This window comes from Amblyomma maculatum, chromosome 6 (assembly GCF_055883805.1).
Source record: "Amblyomma maculatum isolate TAMU_Amacu chromosome 6, ASM5588380v1, whole genome shotgun sequence".
Taxonomy (NCBI): Eukaryota; Metazoa; Arthropoda; class Arachnida; order Ixodida; family Ixodidae; genus Amblyomma; species Amblyomma maculatum.
The window spans coordinates 10,303,530-10,320,883 of NC_139349.1; the positions used below are offsets into that span (position 1 = coordinate 10,303,530).

A 17,354-nucleotide genomic window follows, 5' to 3' on the forward strand; every position below is an offset into this window, starting at 1 on the left:
TATACACAAATGCACTTTGCTTCTCTCTGAAGTATCAGTTCTTCACACTGTGCTCTTATTATATAACAGGTGCTCATTAGCATGTGGTCTTAAGCTAGAATCTTAAATGTACGACCAGCCGGCAAAGACTTTTTTGCACAGCTCTAAAGCATTACGAATGCACCTACATGGCCTACAGGTGGGGTGCCTGTCTCGAGGCACAAGGGTCCCAATTTCGTGTCCGAAATCACTGTCTCATCAGAACGGAGATACCAAAGTCAACAGCTCCTGCCAATTTGGCTGTGTCATATGGTTACGGGACAATACACAACTGGGCGACTAATCAGTTCTCAGGCATACCACCTGCCTTCTACCACTTGCCAGTGGCATCTTATAATATTTTGATTCTAAGACCGTTCATGCCGACACCGGCAACACCGATGGCGGATATTATGGAGAACAAGGTGCTCAGCACAGTCACGTTACATGTTGCAATAATTTCACCATTGACGTAATCTGCATACTCAGCTTATTTTTTCCCGAATGGCATCAATGCTGCTGTTATGTTTTTAGGAATGGGATGAGAGAGCTCTGAGATGGAGTGGGTGGGAATGGGTGAGAGAGAAATATTTTTTATTTACTGACTAAATAGCCGTGCGTCCAGGATTAGCTAGAAATAACTTCAGCTGAGGGCTGTGGGACTGTTGCAGTGCATTTTACTTTTTCTGCACAAGTGATGTTTAATCCTATAAGCTTCTATACAACCTTATATTTCGCAACAAGAAAGAATAAAAAGCTGTGCTATTATTACAAGTCACAAAGAACAATTTTCTGGACATGAAATTGCTCTGCGACATAATACATACATACCTTAACAAATCGGCAAGCTCCTTTTAGAGCACCTGCTGTGGCGCTCTCGTCACAGTGTGCTTGATTCAAGCAACTTTGGTGAAAGGCAGTAGGATCCTTATTCGAACCTTTGGCTCACCTAAATGAAAACACTGTGTCATGACAGCTGAATTGGTCCTCTGAAAAGGAGACAGCAAGTGATTTCGAAGGCGTATATGTAAATACTTTTGTTCCAATTTACTTCCACATGATCACATGAGATCGCAACGCAACGGGCTTTTGTGGTAAAGGTTATAAGAATTATCTCAAATTTAGTAGCAAGAATGCCCTCATTAGCAAAAATACAAGGGCGTTTTTCTTAATATTGTGCGCCACGTTTAGATCAGCATTTATATTCGACATTTTCCAGTACCCCTAATATTTATCACAATGTAAGTATTAGCAAAATTGGTAAATGTGTTTTGAAAATCCGCAACATCGACGCTTTTCAATCATATTTCGAAGCTTTCTCTTTACGGTGGAGTGTGACGACAAAAACTGGCTAGTGAAGTCTGTTTCTCACCTTAAAAGTACTTAAAACTACCATCTGCGAATCGTGAAGGTTGCTTCCGTCTAGTGGCTTCTACGCAGAGTTCGATGCCAAGAAGAGACACTGAAGGGCAGAGAATGCTGTCATAGTGACAATCAGCAAATGATTCCATTTTAATTTCTCTTGGCTGTTTATTTCTGAAATAAAGGGAGATGTAACCAAGAAGCTCATTATAAACAAGATCAGTTTAACACGTTCGCTCATTTTTCAATGACAACAAATATAAACACAAACTGGCCTCACTTCTCGAACGTAGACATGCTTTACACGCTTCCAAAGTACTGAAAAATTCGTATAATTTTGTCTAGCTCTGAAATTTCTTTCTTATTCCTTGATCTGTCAGTTGGTTCACGTTAGCAAATATCATTTAGCAAGTGTGATTACCGCAGATAATGGATTTGAAGGTTCTCGTCGCTGTGATAGCGGGCCTCTTTCCAGAAGAGATCAGTAACGGCGGCGGCGCCACCCAGGAACCGCTGCGGCACACCAGTTCATGTGGTCCTCGCAGTTCGTAACCTTCGAAGCAGTGGTAGCGTGCCACAGATCCATCGGCCGGTGTGCGCCAGCAGGTCTCTTCGCCGCTCACGTTGTAGTAGCCGTTGACGATCTCCGGAGGCTCTGGTGAGCATCCAGCGTCTGTGCGCCGAAAGAAAGCTTCAGCTGTACATTGCCACTAACCCAATTTTTACAAGCAACTTGTAGTGCTATGCAGAGCTAGCGTAATTCCTTGTCGCGAGTAGTATAGTTTTGCTTCGTTAAGCTAACTTCTACATTTGCAGGAACGCGATCTTATTGTAATCGAAAGGCTGACTTAAAGAAAGCTGATGCTACCAGCGAAATTAAGAAAAAAAAACACCACACGGGCATAAAACTTCTGAAGAATCGATACATTCACAAGCCTAAATTATATAGATATGGTTGGTACCAATACCTGGAACACAGTAGATTAGGAAATTTCTTTCCTGCACTCGGCCATTTGGCTTACTCAGTTGAATAAGGAAATTGTGCGGTGTTCTTTATTAATACTGACGTTTTACATCTAAGATTTCATTTGTTTAAATGAGACATAACATCTCTATTTTATAAACAATTGTCATGCAAGCTCTTGTGGTAATCTTGCACAAAATTTTGAAATTAGCTTTTTCCTCTTAGACCTTTGCGGTTTTTCTTATAGGGATGTTATAAAATTTGCCATTTAAACGACTATCCTTTTTTTTTTTCGTATTATGTGCAAGAAAATAGCGTAAATTGCATGACGGCCAAGATTTATTGCAAAACTGGGAAAGAGCAATTGCATCTGTCAAGCTTCTCCATTTTTTCCCCGTCTCCTGCTCTGCTTTGAAAAATAAACAAATAAATGTATTAATTTGTTATTAGATTGTTTTATAACTTTGTATTTTTGATTACATCAGTTACTTTACGAGCAAAAGAAAATTAGTAAGTTTCGATGACTCTGCTACTAATTTTATGATTGCAGACCAAACATTGTCAAAGCGCTTCTGTAGGGACTCATTATTTTTCTATTACATAGGCGTGTATACATTACATACGTGCATGCTTCCACCATAACCCCAGGGATTGACACGGGGTGGGGGAGGGGGGGGGGGGGTAAAAAGATTACCTTCATCTTATTCCTAAGCAAAAGCACTTTCGCCATAAATCCGGGCTCGCGCACGGTACTAAACCTTATTACGTTTTATGTGATCTGAAACTTAGCACTCAGCATTAAAAAGGGCTTGTCAATGCAGATAAAATTCAGCACAGGCAGTTAGGACTGCCTAAGTGTTTGGAGCTGAAAGCTGCATCGTGAGGCACGCTGCCACGACGGCCTCTCCCTACGCTTCCTCTTGTAGCACCCGCCACTAAGTGACCGGTATAGAGATGCTTTTTATGCCCTTTCTGCTCATACGACAGGGCACTCCCGAGTCCTCCTCCTCCTCCTCCTCCTCCTCCTCCTTCTCCTCCTCCTCCTCCTCCTCCTCCTCCATAGCGTTGCGTACTCTTACTTAGAGGAAAACCTGACAGCGCCGCATTTCAGCCACCATGGGCACTCCGAGCATCATTGGTCGGAGCGCAAGCTGGTGCGGGAGAGTCGGATTTCTTCGGGAACAGAGAATAGCATTATGGAGATGTCCCATTTCAAAAACTGTTCTTCGTGTGCGCGCTCATGCGTGCTTCTCATGAACGTAACGCGCCAAAACCACAGTAACGGAAACGAAAAAGCAGACGAGGTCAATGAATTGTTCCTGTTTTCTGAAACGTCATTAAAGAAATCAATGTTTCACCAACAACAATATTTGCTACGAAATATTTGTTTTTCCCGGTGTGCGACACTTGTCCACTAAGAGAGAAAGTTATCTCTTACTTTGTACAAGCTTAAAATTTACCTGCTTTTCTGCTTATTTTTTTCAGTTTACAACAAGCATATTGGATCAGAATTTCATTATAGAATAAAGTTTATTACTGCATTATTTCTCGGCCAAACGGAGTTCTTCAACAGGTAACGGATCGGGCCGTGATTCTTTGAGTGCTCATACGGTGGCTGAAGTGGTCTTCATGAATATCCTTGCAAACTGCCATTGATGGCAGCACCAGCTTTCCCTCTTTGTAAGAGTAAGGAATTCTAAGTCCTCTTCTGACGGCACCCACTGCTCAAGGTCACATGGCGTGTTAAAGTAATTAAACCATACAACCGGAGTTACACATGTCGTCGGTTCGAATCCCTGCAATTAACAGGTCCATATCATGACCTAGCGGATGCACACTAAACGGGAAGCGAAATGGTTTGACCTCACTGGACACTGCACAAGGGCCGGCTACATTCTAATTTAGACTAGAAAAACGGGAAATCTGTCGCCACATGAAGTTCATTTCATGATGTCATACACCGACGCCACTTGTATGAATGCCAGCGTTTCTCGACAACGCCAACAATAAACCAAGCCGTTTTTCCCTGGCCAGAGCAGTAATGCTATTTGCCTTAAAACACAGCTCTCCAAGAAGTAGATTACATTGTGTGGCAACGATGTGAACTGACGCAACATCTGGACTGCGTCATGCTCTGTTTTTGTAATTAAAGCGAACCACTTCCGTTGCCAGAGGAGACCACAAACCTCCGAACAGCTTGTGGGAAATGCCGGATCGCCAGTCGGTGCCCAGGACAATGACGTGGCAGCGGAAGGTCAGGTTTCTGTATGACATCCAATCTCGCACTTGGAACACGCGGTGGAGCCGCACATCATACGTGGAGTTGGCCCCTGCCCGGACACTGTCGAAGGGCACCGTGTTCAGGTACACGCCGGTTTGACCATTGTATACGCCGCACGCGGAAGAAGGCTTGGGGAACATGCCTCTGCAGTCCAGTTCCACGGCCTCTGTGCAGAACACACGGTCAGAGAAGGTCGTCCAGCTTGCTCCCTTGCACGTGTCTGCATAGCAAGAACCGAGAAGGGCAACTTTCAAGACTCAGTCTTAAGGCACATGCTTTTTCAAAACAACGCATAAGGACCTCGAATATGAAATATAATATGGTACTAATACGCGCTTTAAATGTGTTGCATTGCTCCGACCTTATGCTTGCCAGCATTTTAGAAATATGTGCCGAAACCTACGGGAGGGTGCTTGGACGAACACTGAAAAGTATTCGAAGGAAAAAAAAAAAAGAACAGACTGGCTAGCGTAGCAATTACAGGAAGAAATAAATATACGCAATATAAATAACGGCCCATGTTCATGTATGTTTATCATTTGGCTTTGTTCCACTCTGTGCTTATTATCCCAGTTGTGAAACATATTCTATAGCGCAAATGTCAGAGCTTGTATGCTACAGCGGTCCTACAAAACGGATGCAACGCCTTTATTTTGGTAAGAACGTCATAAACTTCCGTCTACTGGCCATAAGATTCTTAAGATCATAAAGTGAACTTTTCCGGCAAACCGATCCGTGGTTTCTTGTCAGAAAATATTCAGAAAAAGACGGTTCTTTATTTTAATTACAATGATAACTATATGGAGTAGTCATCTGGACCCCTTATCGGAGGTCAGTGTAACATGTTCGATGCAAGGTCATGAATTTCTCTAGCAGGCGTTTTGTGTCGGCCTCCGCCAGATTTTTACGGCGGTATCCTATCATTTCTCTTCGATTAACGCATGTGTTCGTCCACCTGCGCTCGCGTGCATCTATATAACACATCCACTTTCAACCACTGAAGTGTTTTTGGTGGTACAAAGTGAACATCACAGGGCTTTCAGGTTTTCCCTGGCTTTCCGATCGCCCTTATAATCATCACCTATTATCTTCACTTAACCCTCTTATGTGCCAGCTGTGACACGGTTGCATGGATATTTTCAAATATCAGGTGCCAACCTAGCTCTCTTATGTCCCCTGCTACATTTCCCGTCTGTAGGAACCCACGGTTACCTTGAGGAACTATTTTTTCATATTCCCATTATACAACTTTTCCATTTCCTCTGTATTTCGATTAAGGTATATCATTACCTGAATCTGATCTCTGACACTGTGCAGTTTCCCCTGAAGGCACTCCTGTCGCTGTGCAAAGATATGGACATTTTCGAGAATAATTCGATACTTCCCTTAAACACACTGGTTACGCAATGCCTGCATGAATTCTGAGCTTTCGATGGAATAGTATCATTTCCAATAATATATCAAGGATATAAATACCGGCTCATTTTTTTTGGATGTGCAAAGATTTCTTTATTTTTGAATTCATGCGAGATACCTAGCTGCGGTATGTGCAGATGTGTTGCGTAGCAAAGCGGACGTCCCGTACATTATAGACGTTATTGATCAAAGGAACATTAACTAAAATTACCGAATGATTGTTTGTTTTTCATTTTAAGACCAATTCTGTTTATTAAATGGAGGAACTTCAGCAGTCCGTGTGAGCCCTCACTTTGATTTTTTAATCTGCAAGCATAGGGCTACAAATTTCTAACGTCACAACTATGAATTTGAAAGCTCGTTCAGTTGACTTTTATGGATTGCGCATTTGTAAAATGATATCGCTGCATGTTGTATTGTCACCGGCGTTACACTGGCTTAATGTAGATAGTGAAAGAAGCAAACGGCACCGGAATTTAATGCGCAAATAATGCAGTCGACACCATTTTATAAATATAATACAGATGCTGAAAACTGTTTGCCTTTTTGACACGCTCACCACAAGTACCTTTAAACCACTGCTACAATCGATATGTTAACCTATGCTTTAAAACATAAAGTGTGGTCTCTATAGCTACCTTTGTTATCAATATACCCGTGTTATCTCGATCACGTTTATTTCCCGACTAAAAAGCTGTATAGGAGCTCTTCCATAGAGTAGGATGGACTGGAGCGACGGCACTGCTCAAGCGCGGCTGTAGCACGCGCCCACCGCCTAGATAGCAGCTCACTAGGGCATTCAGTTTCGCAGATAATGTCGACAGTGAAGAGTTGAATATTTCGTGCGTAAAGTCACGTGAGCAGGGAGAGCGGAGGTGATACAGAGAAAGCTTGTGTAAAGCCTCTACATAGGAGCGTGTGTAAATCACGAAGCGAGGACACTGTTAGTGCACCTTGATCAACATAAAACTGGAATGGTTGAGCTGCGAGTGTTGGGATTAGTGTAGGAATTGCGTCTAAAAGAACCGGTTTTCTGTTCTGATGCACGCCATAGCTGGCTGATCGATCGGTATATATCGATCACCACAATTGGCGTCATCTTGAACATAATCAGGCAGGCCGGAGAGCGAGCGGAGGTTGCAAACAAAACAGACACGGCACCATTTAATGACACCTGATATTTATGGGGAGCCCTGCTGAACACAGGAGGCGGCACTCTTGCCTTTACTGTTTTCAAGGATGATTTTTATGTGGATTCATTCGTCTTCAGTTGTGACTTTTCGTTTTGTGTAGTATCTGTTCAGATATGAGATTTCAGTAGCGTGTCAGCTGGGTGTAACTAGGTGCCTTTTTGCACGCTGTCTTTGTGAGCGAACAATCACGAGCATGGCACTGAAAGCAGTAGCTGGCAGCTGGCATGACGCGCACTGATTGGACATAAGGTTGCCTGACGTTACCTTTGGCAGAAGCTGCCAACTATGTCCACTCTTCTCATATGAAGGTGGTGTCAGAATAAGCTGGCCAGGACCTATGCATTCACGTTTCATCTAGGCCATGCAGGCACGTTGATACGGCTTGGTTAAAGCGGGACTTTATATGTAGTCCTACACTATCGCGTCATCATACCCTTAAAGGTGGAGCTTAAGTGTACCCCATAAATTTTAGATCCCATGAACTCTCCACTGCACAAGGAATATATGCAAACGTAAAGCATTTCGGAGATTTCTGCCGCAACAATAGACTGAAGAGATCATTACGGTAATGTGGACGTGCCGTTCGATGTTTAATATATCTAAAAACAAGAGTAGCGCACAGAACGAAGGCAAGAGGGCACACAATCGATTCATGGCCTCAATTCTCCTTTATTGCCTGTCTCTTGTGCACGCAGTCATTATGAAAACGCGCCCATCAAACCTGTGCCGAATATGTGGCAGATCAACGGGAGTGCATCGGACAAGGTGGAATAACTGATTAGCCATCACTGAAAGTACTCTCTCGGAGAGGATAGTAGGAAATCACAATTGTCAATCCGTATGCCCCCCCCCCCCCCCCCCCCCCCCCCCCCTTCTTTCTTTCCATAGTGCTTCTTGGTATGTTCCTCTCATTCCCAGAACGCAGTTTGCCATCACTAAATTGCTGCTCCGAACGTCCAAAGCTCAAAAATATGCTTCGTGGCAGTAGAAAAGTTTGTTCCTTTTCAGTGCACAGTCCTGGCGTTTCCTTTCACAATGTTTTCGCGTAATCCGAGGCGAACACTGAGTTACGGAGCGAAGAGCATTCACCCACCGACGATGACCACCAGGAAGAAGTCGTTTTCGGAGGCCCCAGCGTCGGTCTCCACCCTGCACGTGTAGTTTCCCTGCATGGCCATGTGGGCACTGAGTATGGAGATGGAGGAAGGAGATCGGTTGCTCAGATCGACGCGCTTGTCGAACAGGTTTCGAGCCAGCGGCCGACGTCCCTTGCGCCAAACGTACACCTCGGCGCCGTCCTTGAACCACAGCACACGGCGCAGGTCCTCGTCGGACGACAGCGTGAAGAAACAGAGCAGAGTGGCCCCTTCCCCCTGCAGCACGTACTGCGTCTTGTTGCTGTCCGACAGCAGGCGGACCTCGGTGACCACCACACCCAGCACGCCTGCGCATTGTTATATTCACTACCTTTGTTACAACCATCCTTATCACCCGCATTATTCTCGTCCCGCAACGGCACCCTCCAGCATCCTGCCCCAGCAAATACTCATATTTTCACTTGGCGTTTGATAACCATCGACTCCTTCACCTTGCTCTGTTTTCTTTTACTTTTTTTTTAGGTTCACTCTGTTATTGCACTTAATGTCGTCTTTTATTTGTTCGTGCTGTTACGCTCCGCCCACGTCAATGTTTTGTTTTTGATTCCCGCTATTATACCATTACTTCATTTTTATTACTAATATGGGGTTTTTGCTATCTGTATGTTATGCATACCCCTCTCCTTTTGTTTCTTCACCAAGCTCTGCTGCTGCTAATTTATTTCAAAACCCATCATTTGGCTCGCATGTTTCTGTCCCATAAATATAGCACTGGCGTTTACCCACTATGCGCAAGAAATGAATGCGCGCAAGCAAAAGTGTGAATTATTGCACTCCGCATCTCATGAATAATCAGAATACGTCACTGAAAATAGGCTATTCATTTCTTCTATATATTGGGTACATTTTTGTCGGTACTTCCCTGTAAACAAACAGCTTGCAATCGGCTTGGATTAGTGCGGAGTTAAAGCTTCCGAAAAAGCTTCCGCGAACACATTACTGACTGTATTGGCAATTATGTAGGTTGTCTTAGTGTCTTGCAGATTAAGATAATATCCGCTCGTCGTTTTTATCCCTTACGTAAGTATTTCGGTAGTTGGATGAGATACATGGTAGCATTGATTGTTCGTGGTAGTGGTATGCTGTAGTGCTGAGGTACGGTACGAAATTCCGCTTCGATGGAGGGAGAAATGCTTGCGGCTCCGATATCATAAATAGCCTTCTATACAGCGTTCTTCACCTAAGATCGTTCGCATTCTTTTTATTATGAGCGTGTTTGAGTTACCCCAATGTTACAGCTGAATAGCATTATCAGAGATGGTGAGAATCAATGGTATGGCACGTGTTATTCTGGCAATGAATTGCGAAGACTGCTTAAAAACTAGGGTATACGTCAATTTGCTTCTCTTAATTTGTGGCTTTATTCTGTGATATATACTATTGATGGATGGATGGAATATAGGAGCGTCCCATTTGAAACGGGGTGGTAGCACTTGCTATCATGCTCATGTTCCCCCCTATATCTTAATTTTTGATTTATATTGGTTAACTATACCATCATTCTATTTATTGAATTTTTATTTTTACATTAATAACATTGCGTCACTTTTCTGCTTTTAAGCCACCAATTACAACTAATTATTTAAAGAGAAAGCTAACTTTAACAGACGAAAAAACTGGGTTTCTTGTTTTTTAACCTTCATTTAGCCGGTTACAGCGTGAAATAAGAATTTGCAGTTGCGTAAAAACTCGATTTAAGTGCCACTAAAATGCGAATTCAATGATAACAGCAAAAGTCATCTTTGTTGCAATGATAAAAAACACTTCCCTGTTTTGAAACGAACAGAAAGCTAAAATAATTACATGATGAAAGACCAGGAAAGTATATGCATCGCTAGGTGAATAGAAACTCCCGTAGTTCTTGAACAACGCCATTTCCAATTGTGTCCGTGGCTGCAATGCCAGGCACACCCTGCTAGAAATTCTTTGTTAATCGCTGAATTGCCGCAAACAGTCTCTTCAAAAGGGGCTAAATGCATTAAAGCTTATTTGTCATTGGACCACAAGAGGCATCATTAAATGTCACATTATTAGGCAATGGGGAGGTCGACATAAGACAAAATTCTCGGCACGCATTCCGAGCAACATTAGGATGGAGGTTTAAAAAAGCTAAAGCAAACATCTCTTATGCTATTCCTATAATGGTGAAAGAAAAATAAACCTTTGCAACTTTCCATCGTTTGATTTATGGAGCACATAAAGCCACCCTGAGGGTGACAGCCCACGCGCCGTTTCCGAGTTCGCTACCCAACGGGTGGATCGTCTAGCGTTCACAGAACTAGCGCACAACCCCTTGCTATAAGAGTTGCACAACGCTGCACGCACTGTCGCGCACCACCCGCACTGTATCTCCAACCAGGGGCGTGACCCTCCTCTAACGACCGCGCGTGACCGCACCAACGAATGTGCCGCGGTTGCCCCACCTGACAGTGCAGCAACCAATAGGAAGAATACGGCCATCCAGCGGCGTTGTCGTCGTCCCCGTTGGTCACTCGTGGTGCATGCAATGCTTCCGACACGCAACTCCATGTCCGGCACTTTTCCTCCATTGACACGGGCGCAGGTGTTTATTCCTTTCGCCGCTGCTCTGTATGAGTTACCACTTCGAGCGGAGTGTGGAAATGCATCAATTTACGCGCCCGCGAGGAGCACGCCCGATCACTGAAAACCGCCAACGTTGAGTGAGAGCGTGGTCTCACCACCGCCGCCTCGGCGCTCACGGTGTCACCGACGCTAGTGCCCTCTTTTACGAATATGAGGAAGCTAGGATCGAGGGCTGCCGGCAGGCGGCCCCAGCAAATTGGGCTGAGCCCTGTTTAATATCCCGTTGTCTCCAAGAGAGGTTCGCAACTTTACCGCCTTCCTTTATAATGCGTCATCAGCAGAAAAGCTTCCGATTGCGGCGTTGTTCATGTCACAACAATCATGCGCATGACTCTTGCAGTTTGCAGGGGGCATGGGAGGCCGCTGACTGGTCAGGGATCTGCGTGAAGCCACGAGACCACGTGGCATGGTCGAATTTCCACGAGCTACCACCTTGTACAGCACATTCGAGATGAGAATTGAACCCAATGGGTCCCTTGGATCCCGAGCCTGAACGCTTATCGTAGGCGATCCAGACACTTGCGCATGGCTTAGTTACAGCGGATATTTATTCTTATCTCCGCCGGGGTGGCGCAGTGGTTACGCCCTCGACTACTGTTCCCAAGCATGCGGGATCGAATCTCGGCCTCGGCGGCCGCTTTTCGCCGGAGCGAAAAGCAAGGCGCCCGTGTGGTGTGTGATGTCAGTGCACGTTAAAGAACCCCAGGTAGTCGAAACTTCCGGAGTCCTCCTTTACGGCGTCTCTCATAGCCTGAGTCGCTTTGGGACGTTAAACCCCACAAACCAAACAAAATCAGATTTATATTAATGTCGTTGCTGCCGACTTGCACATCATGCAGCACAGTCCTCTTAACGAGCATGCATGTCCCGTGGTATTTGATAGGGAACAAGATAGGACACTGATTTTTTAGTCGTATAATCACTGACCACTTTACAAAGTAACATACTGCAATGTGCATAATTTGTGCAAACCGCACGCACAGTCATGACTCACAGTGATTGTCATGAGTCGTGAACCACGCTCAGTATGCAACGTAACATCACTTTGCACTTTAAAGGTTACACAATATACTGTATTATATTTCATTAGCATTCTGACACGGAAACAGCCTTAGGTGTCTCTTCGGAGTTCATTTTTGCTATATCCAACAGTTTTTCAATGCGGGTAACAGCTGTCCTTGCAGGGCAAATGTCTTTATACATTTACACTGATTCTAGAAAGATGGTGCCAGCCGCAAAACTTTGAAGACCCCTACTACTATTCTCTTTATGGTAGGCCCCTTTTTTGGTTACTTCGCTGCTTGTTGAAAACAGCTGCAGCACAAAGAGCAGAGCTAGTTGGCGCTAATCAATTCATGGCATTTCTTCCTTCCCGCCCCTTTTAGAGTGCCATATCTCCTCTTAACCGTCATTCGCGCCAATAATAACTCCTGAATTCAATAGAAATAATATGTAGCCGTTTCTTTGGCTACTCTAGCACGACAGACCTCAAAATAAACGCTTGCACAATCTTTCAGAAGAAGGTAAATAACTTATTGCACAATAATGCAGAACGAAATGCCACTAATGACATGCTTGTATATTTTAACCGCCTAAAATGTATTTAGATGACAGTGAAGACAACGTGTACGTCCATAGAGACGAAAACTGGACCAATTTCGTCAACGAGATAATGGGCATAAATAAGTGTCAGATCTTTCTTTTTTTTTTTTTTTCATTGTTGTTTTCTGGTTATTGCGAGAGTGCCTGCGCGATTTGCGATCCTTCTCATGTGTCATTTATGAGTTATTGTCACTCTCCAAAGTATTAACAACATGCTTAGGGTATGAAAAAAAAAAACAGTTGAAAGCAGAAATAACGTTTTGTTGTTTTTGGTCCGCGCCAATAATTATTGCGAGAGAAAGTAAAGTAGCGAATTTTTCAACATCTAGGAACATTGAAAGCGCACATAAAAAAGAAGCCACAAAGATATGGTGAAATAATACGACTGAGCAGGAGAAGCCCCGCTAACGGTCAGCGACCCAAAGTTGAAGCTTTTGCGTTTATTGCACGCATAGGTTATTCAAAAACATTGTACAGTGTTTTTGAATTCTGCATTTCTTTTTTCAGTCCCTGTTCTCGCACAATGTGAGCGATAGCATAGTCTCTACTTTTCTTGGCACATTGCTTTGTGCAGCTGCTGTGCGCTCGTTTTGTCTCCAATGAGCACCATAACGAGGTCAAGTAGAAAGGGCTAAAATATTAAAACTCCAGTTAGGGTAATTCGAGCTTGAAGGAGCACCTGAACTCGACGGTAATTAGGCCTCTTCCTGCGAGGCTAGCGCGTTAAGCGCAGGCAGGTGTTACCTATGGATCGTTTACTTTAAGGTCACGTAATTTTTTTTTTTGCCAATTTGGCGAACATTTATGGCTGAACGAAATAGAACCACACGGTAACACAAAATTTTAGCTCAGCTTTTAACGACCTAGAAAACCTGGCTTCTTCGTCAACAGCGTGAGCCAGGAGCATGCAATCGGTCTGTAAACGGTACACTTTGCACAGTGGGAGGGTGGATGGATTGGATTGGCTATAAGAGCGTCCCTTTTCAAATGGTGTGCTGGCGGTTTCCATCATGCTCGGCTTTGGTTTCGTTTTTGCAACGCCGTCTAGAAGCCAATGGGAGAAATTTTGTAAACATCAATTAGAGGGTGATTGCAACAACTTCCGGTTGAGCAGCGACAACTATCGGCATGCAAGCTGGAGCACTGTTATGAAAACAAAAGAGAGGGGAATTAAACGGTTTACTTCTCGATGCTTATGTGGCGCAGTGTATTAGTCCTGTCTTTTTGAACGCCAAACGCGGTAGTTCGAAGCCATTTGTTTCGGTCTTTTCTTTGCTTTTCTTACCTTCCTCCCTTTTCGCTTGTTGCTTACATAAATAAGGTCTCCCTCGATATTTATTCCAGTGAAAATCTGTTCACCCATAACGACAATTGCATTTTTTATGAAAAGATTAACTTAGACAGTGATGCCGTTGAACTCAAAACTAACTTAACGCTTTCGATTCTTGGTGTGCAAAATAAAATATATATTGTCATATGCAAATATGTGCCTACGTTGTTTTACAGAACAAAAAAAGATTACGTTCAAGTTCAGTATCACATAAATAATGAGTTGTTTTACAGGAAATGTACAGGTGCATCAAAAGTAGAACGGAGAACCAATATGCAGAAAAGGCTGCTGACGACGCCAACACCAAAGGTGGGACAATGATGATCCTCGTGTCTCATATGCTCCCAGGTTGTACGCATGCGTATCCGCTGGCAGGACACGCTGCAAAACGTAATTTAGCTTTTTTCGTATGTCCCGTTTCAGTTCTGTGGAACCTTCACGTTTAAATACTTGCGCATTTTACATGTATTCTCAATGTCTACGATGTTTACCGACTAGCCTCAACAAAACTGCTTCTTTTGAAAAAACTATCATAATATAATATATCTGCTATATGGAACCTTCAAGCAATCATTATTGATACATTCAGTGGGCAAATCTTGCCTGTCGCAGAAAGACAGTAAATTTCTTTTACCCAATATTTCGAGAGAAAGTTCGGGATTATTTTTATTTATGTTAAATAATAATTAGGTAAACGAGATTGATTAACACTTACTTTTCTAAACAACGCGACGATTCCTGTAAAATTCTAGAATACCTTGCCAGGAAGGACCTTGTTTGCGAATGGATATTGTTTAAAACTGCGCAACTATAGAACCGGGCTGAAAGACGTGTTTTTGCCAATCTGCAACCCCTCTGCTGTAACCCTTTCGGGCAATGCGCTGTAACTATTGAATAAAAAATTAGAAATAATAATTTATTATCACGCAGAAACCCATGCAAAGCGTCCACCACTCACCACACATCTTCGTTCATTCGCCAGACGACTCAGCACCAATGAATTCATCCCCACCAAACAGAGACCCATAAGAGAACTCCGACGCTCATGAGCCAACACGCACCGCTATGCTTCCAGGAACCTTCGCCCACCAGAGTGAAAGCTTCACCTCAGCGCCACTTCCTCCTAGAAGCCTCGATTGACAAGAAAGCCATGAGAGCAGTCCACCAACCGTCCCTCCTACGCAATTCCACAATCTATTCATCTTCAACCTCTAGGAGGCCACCACTCAATCAGCCTACCAGAAGCCCCCAGGAGCACAAGTTTTATTTGGTTTATAGGGGTTAACGTCCCAAAGTGACTGAGGATATGTGAGGGACGCCGTAGAGGAGGGCTACAGAAATTACAACCACCTGGAGTTCTTTAACATGTACTGGCAACGTACAGCACACAGGCGCCTTGCTTTTCGCCTCCACCGAACAGCAGCTGCCACGGCCAGGATTCAATCCCGCATCCTTGGGCGCAGTAGTCGGGCGTAGTAACCATTTCACCACAACGAGGGGCAGAAAAAAGAGCGATGCCTAAATTAAATCCAAATGTAAGAAGGAAGCCAATGCGAAGCAAAGTGCAAAAGCCCTTGCCGTCGCAGCTTAATCAAAGAAGCTCGTATGATCACGCCTCAATTTAACTGTGCACTTACAGAGTGTTTTCTGGGATAATGAACGTTCGAAAATAATACCTAGTTGCATCATTGTTCTACTTTCTGGTATTGCTGCGTAAACGCGATTCAATTTTTAGAAAGTTTTGTATTTTTTTAATGAACATGACGTTTCACTGGTTTGGTTGGTCTAATTGCGAATCACCCATTTTGGTCCACTTTATTTGATTGCGGCGGCACCTAAATATTGTACATGGCTAGAAAACGGGCCTGACATCGTCTTGATGAGGGCAACATCGCAGGGCAAGGGGTGTGGCATTTTTATCCTGGCACTCATCCAGTGCTTGATCAAACACTCGTGTGTTTTGACGTATGGAAAAGCCCCACCCGCCGCCTGCTGCTGATTAGTAGCCTGGACTCAGAGAGAGGGTAATAACCCATGAACAAATATCGTTTTCCACAAAGGTCACGCGCTCTATTCTATTAACTAGGACAAGGGGATCAATATGTGCAGCTATTAAGGTTCATTTGTCCTCCGTAGATTTGCGATGAAATGCCGGGAAGTGACAGTTCACGTAGACGATTTTTATTTCTTAAGTGGTTTTCTCTATTTCGACAACTATTTTCAACCTCGCCATTGTTATGAGCAGTGTACATAAATTCTCATGTAGGCAAGTGCATGTTTATTAACCTTGTCGCTCATCTGTATCTTGATAATTAAGAAATATACTGTTATCAGAATGGGAACTTTGCGTTCTTTTCAAGGAGCCGCAATCAACGCTAGCAGTATGTTTTTATTCATGCATGGACAATAGAAAGAGCAAACGGAAATACTGCTCCGAAGCTTTGTATTTCTTGTTGAACAGCAAAGCCTTATAACTTTATTTATGAAGCAATATGCACCGAGATTGACTGCCGCGGATGTTTTTCTTAGCTACATGGTCAATTGCAGCGCCGTGCCTGTACTCGAAATATTGATTTGCTGTAAGTTTCCATTTCTTTCACTGTTTATGCAGTCGAGTTCACAATATACGACTCGTTCACCCAATGGTTGTACCTAGTTATGCCTGGTTATAATACGTCGCCCTCACCGAATATATTTTGTGGAAACGACAAAAATGTAACAAACGTTTACTGACAGCTAATGAGACCATTTCCCTGGAGCATTGTAATAGTGTGCTTGCAAGGGTCGATGCGTTGTCTACGTCTATTCCTTTGACTAGCAACAGTATGCTAGACTGAAAGCACGAGAGAAACTTCATCGCGGAAGGATGTCTCAACCCAGATGCGGGCAGGAGTCCTGTATTTTAGAGTTACGGTTAGTGTTAGCGGAAAAGGTGGTTGCTTATAATGAGAAGATATCATTTTATGATCATTTAGCTAGAATAGCTTGAAAATTGTATTTTTTTTTCTTTTACAACACTTAACGTGCAACACGATCATTATTATACTCAATCTTCCTCGACGGTATTTTTTATCATTTAATTATGCACATCGATGCAATCAATGTTATTGAAGAATGAAAGCAATACCTATAGTGAAAGGCAGCGATTTCAAGTAATAGTTCATTAACTTATTGGCGTGCCGCTTTCTTGTGACAAATATCAATATGTGAGATACTCAGCTGTCTTGAAAGCTCATCATTTTATGATAAATTGGCGAATAAAAGAATGCATAAATAAAAAATGCAAAATTAAGCACCGAATTCACATTTATGAACTATGATCACCTCTGGTGGTCCATTAGACTCGGCGATATGTTCGGGCAAGCTGAAGTCAACAAATTGCTGCAAGCCTAAAGAAAAAAAGTTGTAGAAGGTTATAAGAGAAAGG

At 43.4% G+C, this 17,354-nt stretch overlaps 1 protein-coding gene across 1 annotated transcript in view; it reads right to left on the reverse strand.

The window, feature by feature from the left end:
* Window positions 1-1,396: 1,396 nt before the first annotated feature.
* LOC146185045 (uncharacterized) overlaps window positions 1,397-17,354 on the reverse strand; it is a 43,361-nt gene continuing 27,403 nt past the window's right edge. Inside the window, exons 2-5 of the mRNA XM_084605865.1 lie at window positions 8,328-8,678; window positions 4,531-4,845; window positions 1,802-2,053; window positions 1,397-1,554 (exon numbers count right to left, since the gene is read on the reverse strand). Coding sequence (XP_084461991.1) covers window positions 1,451-1,554; window positions 1,802-2,053; window positions 4,531-4,845; window positions 8,328-8,678 — 1,022 coding nt within the window. The 3' untranslated portion in view covers window positions 1,397-1,450. The remainder of the gene's footprint in view (window positions 1,555-1,801; window positions 2,054-4,530; window positions 4,846-8,327; window positions 8,679-17,354) is intronic.